The 16,870-nt window shown below is 35.1% G+C and overlaps 1 protein-coding gene across 3 annotated transcripts in view; it reads right to left on the bottom strand.

Moving 5' to 3' along the window:
* The window catches only part of STIM1 (stromal interaction molecule 1), a 222,357-nt gene that overhangs the window by 75,403 nt on the left and 130,084 nt on the right, over positions 1-16,870 (bottom strand). For all 3 annotated transcript variants that reach the window (XM_074304975.1, XM_074304971.1, XM_074304976.1), the window contains one exon: positions 6,506-6,620. In XM_074304975.1, the coding sequence (XP_074161076.1) occupies positions 6,506-6,620 (115 nt within the window). The remainder of the gene's footprint in view (positions 1-6,505; positions 6,621-16,870) is intronic.

Raw genomic sequence — 16,870 nt, 5'->3', positions numbered from 1 at the left:
GAGAAGATAATTGAATCAATGTGAAATAACGAGATCACTAAGTGAAATAGAATGGAAAAAGAAAAAGACTCAGAACATAGCCCACGTGACTGAGACATGGCTGTAGAATCCAACAAGAATACTAAGAAGGGATCAAATAGGTAAGAGAATCATGAAAGACAACAAGAAGAGAATGACTGAAAATGTCAAAGGCTACAGAAAGGTCAAGAATTTTGAAGATTGAGACTTGGCAATTAAGAGAATAGTAATAACTTTGGAGAGAAAAATTTCTATTGAATGATGATATCAGAAGCCAAACTGGATAATCAAAAAGAGAAAAAGTAGAGGCACCTATAACAGATGGCTTTCTCAAAGAGTTTAGTCACAAAAGAGGAAAGAGATAAGGATGCAGAGATAGGATGGATTGAGTGGGTTTGGGAGTATAAGGAAGACGGGATGACAGAAGAGCCAATCTGTTGAAGATGGAATGGAACTGCTTGTGTATACAGAGGGGTTTTGCACTGGCAAGGAGAAGGACGACTTTATAATCAGTCAAGGGTAAAGAAGGAGTAGCCAAAAAAAAAAACCAAAACAAACAAACAAAAAAAAAAACAACAAAAAAAGCATCTGGAAAACTTGAGCTGAGAAGGAAAGGAGAAGCAGCAGCTTTCAGTGAATGGCTTCAATTTTTTTCAATGGAAAATGAGCAAGATTTTTAGCTAAAGAGGATGGACTATGGGGATAAAAAAGGTGTTGTGGAGAAACTGGCCTTGATTGCTGATTCTGGCAACAGCTAGTTGCCTTTCCATTTCTGAAAAATTACTTCTGAGGCTTGAAAAAGTACTAAAGGGCAAGAATCCAACAGTTACTGACAGGAGCAGAAGGAAAAGTAGAAAATCGAGTAGTTAAAATGCCATGTCAGGGAACACTTTAGGGAAAAAGAAAACACTTTGTGTGTTTCCCTGGGTGTAATGTCAGTACATAATGGTTGTGAAATTTAATTGACTTTAAGATACACTTAGCAAATTCATTTCTAAACAACCAATACAACAGAATAAACATCTTTCTTGGTTATGTTTATTTGAAAGCACAAAGGATCAGCCAACTCTTTCTGGCTCTGAACTTTGAAGTGGTTTGGATAAGAATCTGAAGACACCTACCCACCCATGAGTCCTCAACAAGCAGATTCCAGTGGCTCGTGAATGCCTTCCTTTCAACAAAAACCCTTTAGGGTCTTTGATTACAAAACAGATTCCTTTCATGGAGCTACAGCTCACCAGGGCAATGGTAAAGAGACAGGGCCTCAGAAGGAAGAGAACAGACTTTCACAATCATGTCTCAACCCCAGGTCTCACCTGGAGCTTCTTTCTACTTTCTAATAGACTACAGCCCAAAACTGTTGGAATGGCAACCTCTTCTATCTCTCCTGCTGTAACTAGCTTTTCATAGCAAGGCAAACAACTAGTTTGTAGCTATGGAGAAAGAAATTACAGGAAGCCTGAGAAGCTAAATCCTGTTACTGATTTATCAAAGTCATGTATGGGACCCTAAAGCTTTTATCATTGATTATCTCATCTGAAAAGGCTTTCCATTCCTTGGATGGAGATAGAAGTGAAGCTAAATTTATCAGAGAATGTTAGAACAAGAAAGGAATTCCTATATACATATACTTACAGCCCTCACATTCCAGAAAAGAAAACTAAGGCCTGAGGTGAAAGAAGTGGGGAGAGAAAACTGCCTAGGATCATAAAGTTTAAAAGTGACAGAATTGGGGCTCAAATTAAGGAGCCCCATATTGCCCATTTTAGTGCCTCAGAAAAAATCAGGCATGAATAAGCATCACAATCCTAATTATGAAGAATAGCAGTCCTGTAACAGAAAAGGTATTGGATAGCAGAGGTGGGATTTAAATAAAAGAGAAGTTCCTCTACTTTCCTGATAGATCAATCCTTTCTTTCTGTTCCTTTTCCCCCATTTATACTAATAATATTGAGCATACCTTAGTTGCCAAGTTTAAATGCCTGAACCCCCAACCAACCTCCACTTAACACATGAGGAGTATACCTTGTTGGCTGACAACTGACAAACTCTCTCCCCAAGTTGGGCGTCCAACAGGTAAAGGCAAGAGATATAGCCCTTAAAAATATTATATAACATGAAGAAAGTGAAAGAGCTGTAAAACTGCATTCCCTTTAAAATTATCACTTTGAAACTGTGTTCCCATTTGATCCTGATTCCTTTTGGAGTCTCAGGCCCTCCTGGGGAAGGCATATCCCCCTCTCCAAGATAAGTTAAGTGTCATTATTCAATTAGAAATCTTGATCAAAAAGCACCCTTTTTAATCTTTTGAGGATGCCAGACCCTTTGAATTCCAATTGGAGATCTGGACCAGATACCAAGAAGCATCTAGGTCTGGGAACTTTGGCTTTCCTTTCAATGTGAAACCTGAAGCCTCAAGACTCCTTTTTAAAGGGCAATTTCTGAACTCACTCTTTGCAGAAGAGTCCAAAGCAGCTTGCTCTGCTTCTAGGACCCTGCCTGCTGAGAAGGCATTCTCTTCTCAGCCTTCATTTCCCTAATAGAACTTTTGCAGAAAGTCCAAAGCAGCTTGCTCTGCTTCTAGGACCCTGCCCACTGAAAAGACATTATCTTCTCAGTGCCAGCCTCCATTTCCCTAACAGGACTTTGCCACTAAAGAAGTCAGTCACTTAGCGAAACTGTCTTCCTAGCCAACAATCCATTTTTGCCCATTAAAATTTCGGGTTCGTGAATTCCTTCATGAAGAACCTGTGCCTCTGACCAAAAGAGGATTTTAACAACTCTCTGACTGCCACTAACCTCATCAAAAGGAACAAACATTTATTAAATATCTACAATGAGTCAGGCACTATGTGAAGTACTTTATAATATAAATATTATCTCATCTGATCCTCACAACAATCCCGCAAAACAGTTGCTATTATCTCCATAATATCTCAAATTGAAGAAACTGAGGCAGAGGTCAAGTAATTCACCTAGGGTCAGATTGATGAGAGTTAGGCAAGGGGTACCTGAATGAAATTAGGGTTAATTGAGGTCTAGTAGCAGATTTGGGGTACAGGGAGTCAAATAGAGCTTTTCTGCAACCCCTTTGGATTCGGTGCAAGGATACAGAGTTAAATGAGGTCTAGTAGTGGCGCAAAGTCCCCTGTAAAGGAATTTACAAACCCAAAAACCTAGATTAATAAAAGAGGTTTATTTGGGGTTTGGAAGTAAGGTTAAAGCCTTTTTCATCATTACCTTTGTAAGCAGTATTGTCTTCCTTTTCCATATGGGAAACCAAAAGCTTAGAAGGATAATATTGCTTGTACAATTTCAAGGTTGCAAACTACCACAAAAAAATGACTGCCTTAGGATCCATGGACCAAGAGTTATTCACTCAGCAAACATTTATTAAGTGCAAACTGTATGCAAAATACTGTGCTCACCATTAAGGAAGATACATTTAGAAAAGACAGAGTCACTAATCACATGGAGCATAAGGTAAGCCATTAAATAAGATAAACTATTATCAATTAAGGTATATGTCTTTGGAGAAATTACCTTACCATCTCTAGGCCTTGATTTCCTTATTTATCAAAAAAGTCATTACTCTACTTCTCTTAACAGTTTTAAGGATCTACTGATGAAAGGTTAAATATGGATCACAGAATCTTAGAACTGGAAAGGATTTAAGAGATCAACTGGTATAACCCATAAATCTCTCTATAATATTCACCTTAAATCTTCACTTTAAGACTCTTAAGTAAATATGAATCCACTATCTTCTGTGGTAGACATTTCTACTTTTCAATAACTTATTAGGAAGTTAATGCCTTAGAAGCCACCTTCTCTCTAATTAGCCTCTTTATTTTACAAAGGACAATAGTGAGGCTGAAAGAAGGGGAAAAACAAATGAAAACTAACCCTAATCTATGGTAGTCATTTCTACTTCTTATTAATCCTAGGAGGTGTTTGAAAATTAGAAACTATCTAGTTTCCAATTAACCCCTCATTTTAAAAAAAGAAAACAAAAACCCAGAGGAAGTAAAGGATTTATTCATAATTTTGCAGTGAATCAAGACAAAAGCAATACTCAAAATCTATATCTTTTAATTCTAAGAGCATGCTCTTACTACTGAAACTTTTACCTCTCAGTGGCCACTCCCCATTTTCCAAGTTTTGATTTAAAGACAACAGAGATAATTTGGAAAAAATAATACTTTAAATAACATTATACATATATGATAAAATAATATTTAGATAATATAAAGAACTTAAAAAGAATGAAGAAATTTTCTTATTCTTTCTAAAGGCTGGTCCTGAATTGGAGGAATATTGAGAACAAACTTGGCACAATCAGTTTATAACAGTTTAGATACCACAAAAGCATTGAGTATGCTTTGCCCCCAAGAAATCCTAAGAAAATAAGGAAAAGGAAAAGCTAGTTGAACTAAACTTAACAAGAATTCTTACTTAAACATATCTTTGGCCCATAAAATAGGGTAAGGTTGAAGAGGGTGGGATACTGGGAAGAGATGGGTCTATGATTCTTTCTGTCTGTCTCTCTCTCTCTCCTCCCTCTAAAGTGCCAAGGCAGGCTCCGTGGTGAAAGAATTCACCTACTCAAAGCTGTGACAAGAAAAGCTTTATTGATTAGGAAAAGAACACCAAGATGTCTTGGCGGGCAATATCTGCTTCCAGAGAAGCCATGTTGCTTGAGATCTTTATTTTATACACAACAGGATAATAGAACAGGATTTGTATCTGATAAGATTTTTTTTGCTTCTAGAGGATATGGAGAAATCAAAGAAAAACAAAGGAGTTTCTCCAGAGACTTTAATTTCTCTGAAGTTTGTATTAGAAAGGAATTTTTCTTCAGAGGATGTTTTGTTGGTCATTTACATACTGGGCTATCTGCTTTTCTCCCTCATCGAAGTGAGAGGAGGTATGGATACAATAAACATTAAGTGGACACTAATTTCTACTTTCAAAGTATGAGTATCCAAGCAGATTAAAATCTCAGTCCTGTCTGGTAAATTTCCCTAATCACCAAACTACATCATTTGCTGAGATAGGTGTTCCAGTGGTTCTCTGATCCTTTTATTCCCTAGCAAGGAAAATAGAGAATAGGTCTCTTGTGGATACCCTTCTTTCAGGGAAAGGCCAATAAAACCCAAGAGTGACATAGCCAGCCAAGACTTTCCAAAAGCCAGTGACAGTATAAGGAATAACTGACTCCAAACTCCAGCAATCCCAAGAGTGAAGTATTCCCATGAACACATTTCATCAGCTCTTCCTACTAACAGCTGGTTTATAAAATAGGTTTCCCATAAAAGCTCTGTAATGTAGTACATATATCCACATTAACTACACATGCTGTCATGTAGTCAACATCTTCTTCAAAAGGATAGAATAAGAGTCTATTATGATTTGTTTAATTTATAGTATTTCTTTAGTCTATAGTCTTAATAAATCTGTTCTTTTTTTTAAAAAAAAAAAAGGAATTTTTTTTGCTTTGTTCTTAATAAGGCTATGATGGCTCTTAATGACGACTTTCTTTTCTAGATATTAAAAAACACATTCCTTTTAATATTATGTTCCAAACCTCTGATAAGAAATGAAGTCAAGCTCACTATCCTAGAGTTATATAAATCTATTCCTTTCCCTTTTTTGAAAATTGGGACATTATATTGAAATCTTCACCAAGAATTTGCCTTTTTCAACCCTAGACATTGATGGGAAAATTAGAGAAGGTCCAAGGATATGTCAACATTAATTAAATGCACTCCATGAAAATGCTTAAACTACACATTTTTTTTTCTAAAACACTATCTGATTTTGTCACCTTGAGTCAGTCACTTTCCTTCTCTCAACCTTAATAAGATTATCAGGAAATTGAGAAAATTGGAAGTGATGATTGTAATGTTCTGTTTCTCTAAGTTGTAATCTTTCTCTGTGAGCAGGATTCTTGGGGAGTTTCTGGAGACAGCCTTCCTTTCAGTTCAGTTCAATTAATCCCAAAATGCAGCCAGGAGTTAAAAGTCCTTTACTGTCTCTTTCCAAATCTAATCTCCAGATCCTTCAAGTCTTGACTCCTTCACTTGGAGCTCGGCTAGCTTTCTGGAGGCCTTCCTCTCTCCTAGATTCCCCGAGAGCTCTTCCCTGAATGTCTCCAGCTAGCAAGAAGGTCAAAGTCGGAATGAAATCTTGACTCCTCCTCCCTAAATCCTGGCTCCTTATATCCTCCCAGAGAATGGGCTTGTGGGAGGTCCTTAAAAAGTATGCTCTCTTAAAGGTGTGAAAGGTGTGACCTCTGAACTAGAGAATTGTTAAGTATGATGCTAAATTAGATAATTATTAGTCTCTGAGATAATTACGTAATGAGATAATTACGTAATGAGATAATTGTTAGTCTCTGAGTTGGCCTTTTCTAAGGGCCATTCACTTCAAGACAAAAGGTCAGGTTCCTCTTCCCCCAAATTGTTTTGATGGGCCAATGGTTTACCTTCTGAGGCCTTCCATGCCTTCCATAAGTCCTCCACACTGATGAGTTTATCTTCTCCATGGAACGTGCTGTGCTTCACTGTTGGGTCATGGTAGTTGAGATCTTCCCTCAAAAACTGGGAAAGAAATGCACAAAAGTCACACAAACACATAAGACAAATGAAGTAAAATATATCCCTTGTAGGAATCTTTTCCTATTTCATCCAACCATCAGTGATCTCATCTCTCTCTGAAATACCTTGACCCTTAAGATTTTGTATCCTTTTTTCTGGTCCTACTTAAACATACCCTGAGATAAGGCTTGCCATCTTTGTGTCTAGTCTTCTTGAGGGAAGTGACCAGATATTCTTATCTTTGGACATGCAGTAAATACTAAATGTCTTTTTGGTAAATAAGTTTCATTGGGCTATTTTAGGATAATTCTCCAACTCCAAATGCTAAAACCAGCCTATGACATTAAGACAAGACTATCAGATCCATTGCTGTTCTTGTCAATACTACAGCTGGGGATATGACAAAATACATTGGCAACAAGCTGAAAAAGCATAATGGCTAACGAAAGTAGTGAAATGGATGCAATTAGGATCATATGAATGTCTTGAGTAATGAAGAGATTTAAAAAAGAAAAGCAGTGCCTGTTAATGCTAGTTTTAAGACTAGTCAATAAGCTTACTATGTGCCAGACACTGTGCTAGGCTCTAGGACCTTTTTTAGCAGATTTGTTTATAAAGATTAATTCAGGATGGAGTCAAGATGGCAAAGAGGAAGCATTAGAGTCTAGCTCTTCCCCTCATTTCTCACTCTTCAAGAAAAATCTAGATGTTCAAGATTAAATTCTGATTAGGAAAGCCAAGAAATTACAATGAATCATTTTTCTAGCCCAAGGCAATTTAGAGAAATAGAGAAGTCTATGGACACTGGTGAAGAAGATTGGCAGGAGCATACAGCAGCTATGGTGGGAAGCTTTGTAGCTCTGAGAGATGGCTCAAGTAAGGTATCAGAAAGACATCACAGGAAACCTCTGAGCAAATGCTGAATGCAGAAATGATTGCCACCTGGAAGCCTTGTTATCCACCATCCAATGTTGTGTCAAAGATCCAGGATGGAGAGAAGTGGTTGTAAGTGTTGCCCCTGGTTATGTACTGGGCATTGAACAAAGTCTGAAAAGCAAATGACAACTGGGATACTGCTGATAGGAGAAGAGTGCAGTGTCTCAGGCCAAAGAGGAGATGATAGTTTAAGTCATTCCCAGAAGGCAGTAGTGAGAGTAAAGCAGTAGTCTACTGAGACCAACCAAAAAAAAAAAAAAAAAAAAAAAACTGATAGACCTAAGCCTAGGTCAGAACTTGTAGAAATCAGACCAGCAGGTTTTCTTTCTCCATCACACCACTCTGGGAGCACTGAAAACAGCAGAACTATGAAAACAGCAAAAGGACATTAAGAGGATAAACCAAACAACATCAATCCATGAAATATGCAGAGCCCAACATTACTATAACTACAAATTCAAGAAGTAGGCTAGAAGAATGTACAAACCAAAAAGGAGCACAGAGCTTGAAATATGACTGTTCAGAAGACAAGGGTTTGGGCTTACAACCACGAATAAACTATGTAGAAAAACTGAGTACAATCCTATAAAGTGAAAAAGTAGATCTTTAATGAAAAGACTTCTAAATATTCCTGATGAAAAGACCAGAGATGCATAGAAAATGGGACATAAAAACACAACAGTCAAGAGAATCCTAATCAGATAAACATGAGTGAGAAATCATAAGAAACTAAATAAGGTTAAATTGTTTGTATTCTTATATAAGGATATAATAAACAAAGTCCTCATCACCAGGACTTAAAGAGGGAGTCTAATTAGATAGAAGTCTTAGGTATAATTTTGTGGTTGGATGATTTTTAAAAAAGAATGAAATAGGTGAGGAAGAGGAATGCACTGAGAGAGGGGGGAAAAGAGAAAAATAATGGGGAAAATTATATCACATAAATGAGGTGTACAAAAAAGTAATTTATACAATGGAGTTAGGTGACAAAAGGGAGAGAAGAGACAATACTCATTTTCATCTAAACTGGGTAAAGGGGGGAAGAATACACATATTCATACTTGGGTACAAAAATATATCTTACTCAAAGTATAAGTGGGAAAAGCAAGGGTTCAGGGATAAAGAAGGAACAAAAAGGAAAAAAAAAAAGATTAAGGGAGACATTAGTCAAAAGCAGAATATTCTCAAAGAGGAGGCAATGAAAAAAAGAAAAAGTATAAAAGGATAGGATGGAGGTAAATATACCATTAAGAATCATAACTATGAATATAAATAGATTGAACTCAACCTTAAAGTCAAAAAGTATAGAAGGATGGATTAGAAACCAAAATAAAAGAATAGTTGTTCACAATAAACTCACTTAAAAAAGAACAACATAGAGCTAAAATAAATGACTGGAGCAGAATCTATTACAATTGAGATGAAGTGGGGGGGGGGGAAGCATTTTTATCAACCATAATCTCAAGACAAAGCAAAAGCAAAAATTCACTCAATTAAAAGAGATAATCAGAGATGACACTTTGTTAAAAGTACACAATATCAATTTTAATGATAATAACATATAGATATATACACTAAACATATATGAACCAAATAGCATAATATCTAAATTCTTATAGGAAAAGTTAAGTGAATGATGGACCTCAATTAACCCTTCTTAAACCTAGATAAACCAAATCAAAAAAATAGGAACTAGATAAGAATTTTAGAAAAGTTAAACATGTTAGATATGTGCAGAATAGTGAGTGGAAATAGAAAGAATTATACTTATTTCCCTACTATACTAAACTTGCACAAATACCAACTATATATTGACATAAAACCTTCATAAGTAAATTGAAAAAAGTAGAAATGTAATACATATTACATTTAATAAAAGACTATTGAAACAAAGAATAAAAATTAACTGTAAACTAAATAACTTATCTAGGTCAAAAAACAAATTTTAGAAACAAACGATAATTTCATAAAGATAACTTTGACAACATAGCAAAATTTGTAAGATTCAGCCAAAGCAATACTTAGAGGAATATCTGTAATGCATTAAATGCCATTATCAACAGAAAGAAAACAAGCAGATCAATTAAATGACATGCAACTAAAAAACTAAAAAAAAAAGACAAATTTTTTTAAATAATTAAACATCAAAACAGAAAACCTGCCGATAAAAGGAGAAACTAACAAAATTATAGTAAAAAAAAAACCCTTTGAATTTATAAATAAAAATAGGAGTTGATTTTACAAAGAAAAAAAAATAAAAGTCACTGTAATTTGAGAAAAAGAAAAAAATAATCAATTCAAAAATGAAAAAGGTGAATTCATAACAATTAAGAAGAAATAAAAACAATTAAAGAGTTTTGCCGGAATATTAACCAATAAAACTGACAAGCAGGAAGGAGTTCTGATAGGATTATCTATAATCTATATGTAATATAGATTATAAAAGTGGGCCTTTTGTCCCTTTTTAAACACTTTACATGTTCAAAATCATTATAACCCCAGAGTTTATTGTATTCAATCAGAAAGCCAAATTATAATGTCAACCCATGGTTATATTTCCCCTATGAAAGACCTGTCCTGTAAATCCCCCCTCAGCTTCTCTTGGAATTTAACCTTATGGAGTCTTTCTTCTTGGTATAGCTAACTCTTTTTAAGGGTTTGTCTACCAATTAATGATATAATTCTAACTTGAGGGTAGACCACTTGCTAAATGCCACAATAGCTAACTTTTCTTGGAATTTAGCCTGCCATTGCATAATCCCCCACTTGCTATGCCTTAATGACATTTCCACTAGAGAACTTGTCTTTCCCCTTTTCCTGCTAATTAGTAGTGTAATAGAGTTTTTGCATCTAGATTTGGAATTCTAAGTCTAAAAAAATTTTTGAGACAGCTCATGACATTGTCCTATAACCCCAATATACTTTTGGGGTCCAACACCCCCCAAACCCAATTATGATTAAGCTTGCTTTCTGGGAAGAGATGACTGATATAGAACTAGTGAGCAAGGACACATGAATGGTGAAGAAACCATATTACAGGGGCATCAGTTCAAAAAGCTGGATATGTTAAGGCTAGTGAAAAGATTCAAGGAGAAGCATGATATGCCTTCAAGTATTGGAAAGGCTCTTTTAATAAAGAGGAATGGAACTTGTTCTGCTTGGTTTCAAAGGAAAGAACTAGGACCTATAGGTAGAAGTTACAAAAAGGTGATTGTTAAAGGAACATTTGCCCAGGAGTAGTCCACTGAAATCTTTTTCATCTCTTTATAGTCTAAGAAAAAGGAACCTGTCAAATTCAACTAGCCCTCTCCTATTAACACTGGACAAACATCTATATGTCAAAACACATTTTGATTCAATTAAAGAAACCTAATCTTAATTGTTAATCAAGAGACCATGCCGGACAGGATCCTGGTTTAAAAGTTTAATTTATATTTCTCTAAACAATAGTGATTTAGAGCATTTTTAAAAATATAACTATTGATAGTTTTGATTTCTTTTGAAAACTGCTGTTCATATTCTATGACCATTTATCAGTAGGGGAATGGCTTTTATTTTTATAATTTGGCTCAGGCGCCTATATATTTTGAGAAATGATGACTTTTATCAGATAAACTTGCTATGAAAACTTTTTTCCAGTTTTCTGATTTCCTTTTTTTTTTTTTTTATCCTATGCTTTTGTGGTCCTTTATTGGTCTGAAATGGGTGCATTTAGCATTTCTGCTTGTCTTCATTAGATTGTGAGGTTTTTATGCCCAAATACTGGTGAATTTTTAGGAAGATACTACTTACAGCTGAGAAAAAGATGCACTCCTTTCTATTCCCATTCAGTTTTCTTCAGAGGTCTATTTAACTTTTCTAAAATTCTTTTCGCTTTCTTAAAGTTCTTTTTTATTTATTTTATGGTTAGATTTATCTAGCTCTAAGAAGGGAAAGTTGAGGTTCCCTACTAGTAAAGATTTTTACTGTCTATTTTCTCTTGAATTCACTTAACTTTTCCTTTAAGAATATGTTTTGTTTAGTTTATGTTTAGTATTGATTAGTATTGGTAGTATTTTATTGTTTATGGTGTCTTTTAAGCAAGATGTAGTTAACCTGATTATCTCTTTTTATTTTTACTTTGAGTATTGTTTATAATTGCCCTTTTATTTCAGCAGAGGCATAATAGTTTCAGAACCTTATTTTAACTCTGTCTCTCTGTTTCAGGTGTTTCTTTTATACAATGTATTGCTGGACTCTTGTTTCTAATTCATTCTACTCTCCTGTTTTATGGGTGAATTCATCTCATTAACATTCACAATTATGATTACTAATTGTGCATCTCTCATCTTTATCTGTTCCTCCTCAAAATTCTCTTTGACTTCTGACTACTGCTGCTTTCACTGTGCCCTTTTTTTATTCACTGTGCCCTCTTTTTATTACCCTCTCTCTCTTACCTCCTCCTCCTATTTGCTTTTAGGGTAAGATACATTTCTATCTCCAATTCTGTGTGTGTGTGTGTGTGTGTGTGTGTGTGTGTGTGTGTGTAAATTCTTTCTTCTTTGAACCATTTCAAGTAAGAATAAGGTTCAAGAATTTCCGTGTGTGTGTGTGTATGTATAAATTCTTTCTTCTTTGAACCATTTCAAATAAGAATAAGGTTCAAGAATTTCCCTGACCTCCATTTCTTACTACATTGTGCTCTTCCTTGCATGCCTCTTTTATGCGAGATAATTTCTTTTCCCTTCCTCCTTTCTCCCAATGTATGTTTCTTTTTTCATTATCCATTTTTTTTATTTCATCCCAACATAATCAATTCACTATGCCCTTTGTCTACACAGAATCTTTCTAACTACTCTAATAGTGATTAAGGTCTTAGGAATTAAATATATCATATTCCTATATAAGAATATAAACAGTTTAATTAAACCTTATTGAGTCCCTTACAATTTCTTTCATGTTTACCTCTTTGTTTCTCTTGAATCTTAAATTTGAAAATCAAATTTTCAATTCAGCTCTCTCTTTTAAATGCCAATTTTTTCCCTGAAGGATTTTACACAATTTTGCTGGTTATGTTTTTCTTGGCTGTAATCCTAGCTCCTTTGCCTTCTATAATCATATTCCGAGTCCTCCATTCCTTTAACATGATAAAATTTTGGTGATCCAAACTGTGGCTTCCCAGAACTGAAATTGTTTCTTTCTAGATTTTATTTTCTCATTCTAGAAAAATGGGGAATGTTTCTCCGTAATTTCTCAAAATATGATAGCTAAGTTCTTTCCTTAATAATTTTTAGGCAATCCAATAATTCTTAAATTATCTTTCCTTGATCTATTTTCTAGGTGAGTTGTTTTTCTTAGGAGATATTACACAATTTCTTCTTTTTCTCATTTTTTTTATTTTAATTTAATTGTTTCTTGATGTTTCATGGAATCAATTTTTCATTTGCCAATTATGATTTTTAAGAATTATTTTCTTCAGTGAACTTTTGTATTACTTTTTTCATTTGGCAAACTGTTTTTTAAAAAGTTATTTTCATAAGTAAAGTTACCTTTGTTGAATTCTGTTTTTTAAGATGTTATTTCCTGCAGTATTTTTTGTGCCGCTTTTATCATGCTATTAACTGTCTCTTCATAATTTTTTGGCAATACTCATTTTTTTCTTGAAGTTTTCTTTCACCACTCTTTTTTTTTTTTAATTAGTTTTTAGTTCTCCTAGGAATTCTTGTTGACCTTGTCTCCAACTCACTTTTTTTCTTGGGGTTGTTTATTGTTGTTTGCATGGAGTTTGGTTGGTTTTCTGTTGTTGTTGTTGTTTGCTTTAGTTTTGCTTGTTAACTATTTTGACATTATTTTCTAAGTTTGTGTCTGGATCTTCCCTGTTACTATAGTTATTTTTTATGATCTGGTTCTTTTTTTATTGTACATTTTTTCTAGTCTACTTCTTGCCTTTGAACTTTTTGTATTAAAGTTGAGTTCTCTTCCCAGCATGAGGGATATTGTCCCAATATTTAGGCTTTTTTGCACTGTTGTTTTCAGAACTAGTTCTGAGAGGCTGAAAGTTTTCAGTACTTCTTAAGTATTGTGACCTAGGAAGAGATATGGTCATTATTCTTCTGGTACTGGTCTTTATCTAGGAGAAGTCACTGATCTCTGTGACTACAAGGGATGCTGCTCCTCAGAGCTCCTGGTGTCTTGGACAAAAAAGTGATATCGGTCTTCAGGGCAAGTGGTCCCTTCACCCTGTAATTGTGACTCAGAAATGGGTATGGCCAATGGAGTTGCCAAATAGGACCTGGTCTAAGGTCAGAGGTCCTCTGTAATCTTCTGACCAGATATCAGGTTCTCTTTACTTTCTCTAGCACAACAACTCCTAAAGTTGCTGTTGCTGCTACTATTGTCATTGCCCTCAAGGCCAATAGCTGGTTTTGCAACTCCATGGGCTCTGGGCTAGCCTCCTCCTTCCAACCTTCTAAATTGTCTTGGGTCTGAAAAAAATGTCTCACCCCAATCTTTTGTTGGCTCTGCCACTCCGGAATTCAATTTGCAGGCATTATTTTAAAGTTGTTTGGAGGGAAATATTGAGAAAGCTTGATTGCTTCCTATACTCCACTATCTTGGCTTTAGCCCCAGATGTCACTCTTCTCTCTCCTCTTCCTCTCAATCGCCACATACAATAAGTTGTCAAATATTGTCAATTTTACATCCATCATATTCTATCTCCTTATTTCCACTTATACAGCTATCATACTAATTCTGGCATTTTATCATCTCTCACCTAAATTACTACAATAGCCTCCTAACTGAGCTACTGCAGAATTATGGTAGCACAAAAGAAAAGCAAGAAGTGCAAATTCAGCGATATCTCCACTACAAATATTCATCTGGACTATTTATGCTTTACCTGTGATAGAGTCTTCCAAGCTTATATTGGTCTGATCAGCCACAGTTGGTCACAGTGTGACCTCAACACAATAGTCCTCCATTTTGGTTCTCTTTGAGCACAAAGGATAACCACCAACCACCTTGATTCTCTCACATGCAAAATAAAGGGATTAGAGTCACTGTCCTTTAAAGTCCTTTCAGCTCTAAATCTATGCTCCTATGAAATGAGGCTACATGAAAAGATGTTTATTATGTATAACATATCTAATTACTAATCATCTCAGGGAGATAATTAATAAGTTTTTTTAATTGTTTTACATATAATTGGAGGAAAGGAAAATTAAAAACTGTATTTTAAAAAAATATGTATTTCTGAGCAAGAGAGATGATATTCTTATTTTACTTTACCTGTTCAGACCCCATCCAGAAAATAGGACCAATAAGTGGCAGTTTTTTAGTTAAAAATAAGGCAAAATTTTATGATAATCAAAATTATTAAAAAATGGAATGGGTCATTACAGGACTTAACTAAATTCCTCATCTCTAAAGGTCTTCAATGAGATCCTCTGTACTTGTTAGGGATACTATAAAAGAACATATCATTTGTACATACAATTCATTAAAATATTTGTTGAATTAAATTGAACTGAACTATAATTCTCTTAGGGTTATTGTGAGGATAAAATAAGATGAGTATAAATTACTCTCAATCTTAAAAGTGAAATACTGTTATTAAATATGACAAATGAGATGTAGTTCTACAAAATTTGGGAAAAGCCTTAGAAACATTTTCATAATTGACAAACCTAGCTAACTGTACAAAGTCCTAGAGTTGTAAAAGTTTTAAATGACTTTTTTTTAAAGTCCAGTATAAAAAGTAGTCTTTTTCACCATCATCATCAAGACCTTTCAAGTGATTCTTATTTCTAGACAAGATAAATGCCTCTCCATCTACTTTTCTCATACTACCCTCTACTTATACTCCTTATCTTTGCTCATACTTCCTCCTCTTCATCAAATTCATTTGTTCATGTCCTTTTCTTCCTTCTCAATGCCCTAGTCAATGTCAACCCCTCTGAAGCCTTCCCAATTCATATTCTCATGGAATTTCATTTGTCTCTCTCCTTTTCACTTCTGTTATTATTCTCACTTGTATCAAGTTGTAAATGCACTTTCATTCCTTATATCATATCATATGTATTCCTAGCACCTAACACAGGGTTTTATATATGCAAGATCTAGGCCTAATAAATACTCGTGTACCTTAGCTGAATGGGACTAAAATCACAATTCACATGTTCAGAAACTCAGGAGTTTAAAAGCATAAAGGAGACTGATCTGCCTTGCTTCTCCCATTCCTCCCCCAATAACACTTGTGACCTACATGGGTATGTAGCAGCGTCCTCCCACTTGGCTGCTCAGAGCTTCCCAAGGGACGTAGGGATCAGCTGTTGCTCTGTATATTTAGCTCACAGTATATGGAAAAGAAAAGTGATCTTTCTTCCAGCTTTCCTTAAGAGAGCTTTATCAAAATAACTTTACTTCCCTCCCCCACCTTTAAACCCTATTCTCTCATGGATCTCTGTTCACAGGACCTTCTATCCTGGGAGCTTCACAACTAAACTGCAAACCAAGTCACTTTTATCAAGCAGATGTATTCCAAAGGTTTTCTGGAAGGACAAAATTGTTCATCTAAAAGTCAAAGATTTGAGCATTGAAATATGTGTATTTTCATAGCACCTAACAATTAGGAAACTCTTTGATCCTAAAAACTATGTGATCCCAGGACCCTTTTTTACACTCTGGAAAATTATTGAGAACCACCTCTAAAAAAAGATCTTTTGCTTATGTGAGTTATATCAGTGTTTGCCACATTAGAAATTAAAATGCCTTTTCATAAAAACAGTTATGATCTCAAGGACCCAATGAAAATATCTTGGGGACACACATTTGTCCCTTTGACAAATGGCTGTTCTTACCTAACACTATTCAATATCTTCTAAAACCTCACATTCTTTCCTAACCCTCAAAGTCTTTAATCTTCTAGTACTCAGGCCCACTACACATGAGGCTCATTCCAGTTTTTACTCATGCTATTCATTTCACATAGGATGCTATCCCTCCCCAAACCCATCCAAGCCCTCTGCACTTTCTGGGACCCAATTCAATTGCCTCTTTTCCCAGGGAGTCTTACTTGAAAATCTTGTCCCACAATAATCTCTCCCTCTTCTGAGTGACACAGACTAGCACGAATGAATCTAGAGAAGGGTGACAGCAAAAGTTGTTCAGAGACTATACCAAGCAAGGGCTAGTTAAAGAAACTAAAATTAAGAAGGGGATTATAATCACTATCTTTAAATATATGAAGTGCTGTCTTATGGAAAAAAGATTGGGCACATTCTGTAAGAACTTGTATTATTCATAGAAAGTTAAAGACAGATTGGAGAGGGAAGAAA

The sequence above is a fragment of the Sminthopsis crassicaudata genome, chromosome 3 (assembly GCF_048593235.1).
Source record: "Sminthopsis crassicaudata isolate SCR6 chromosome 3, ASM4859323v1, whole genome shotgun sequence".
Taxonomy (NCBI): Eukaryota; Metazoa; Chordata; class Mammalia; order Dasyuromorphia; family Dasyuridae; genus Sminthopsis; species Sminthopsis crassicaudata.
This window is presented reverse-complemented; position numbering and strand designations above follow the sequence as displayed.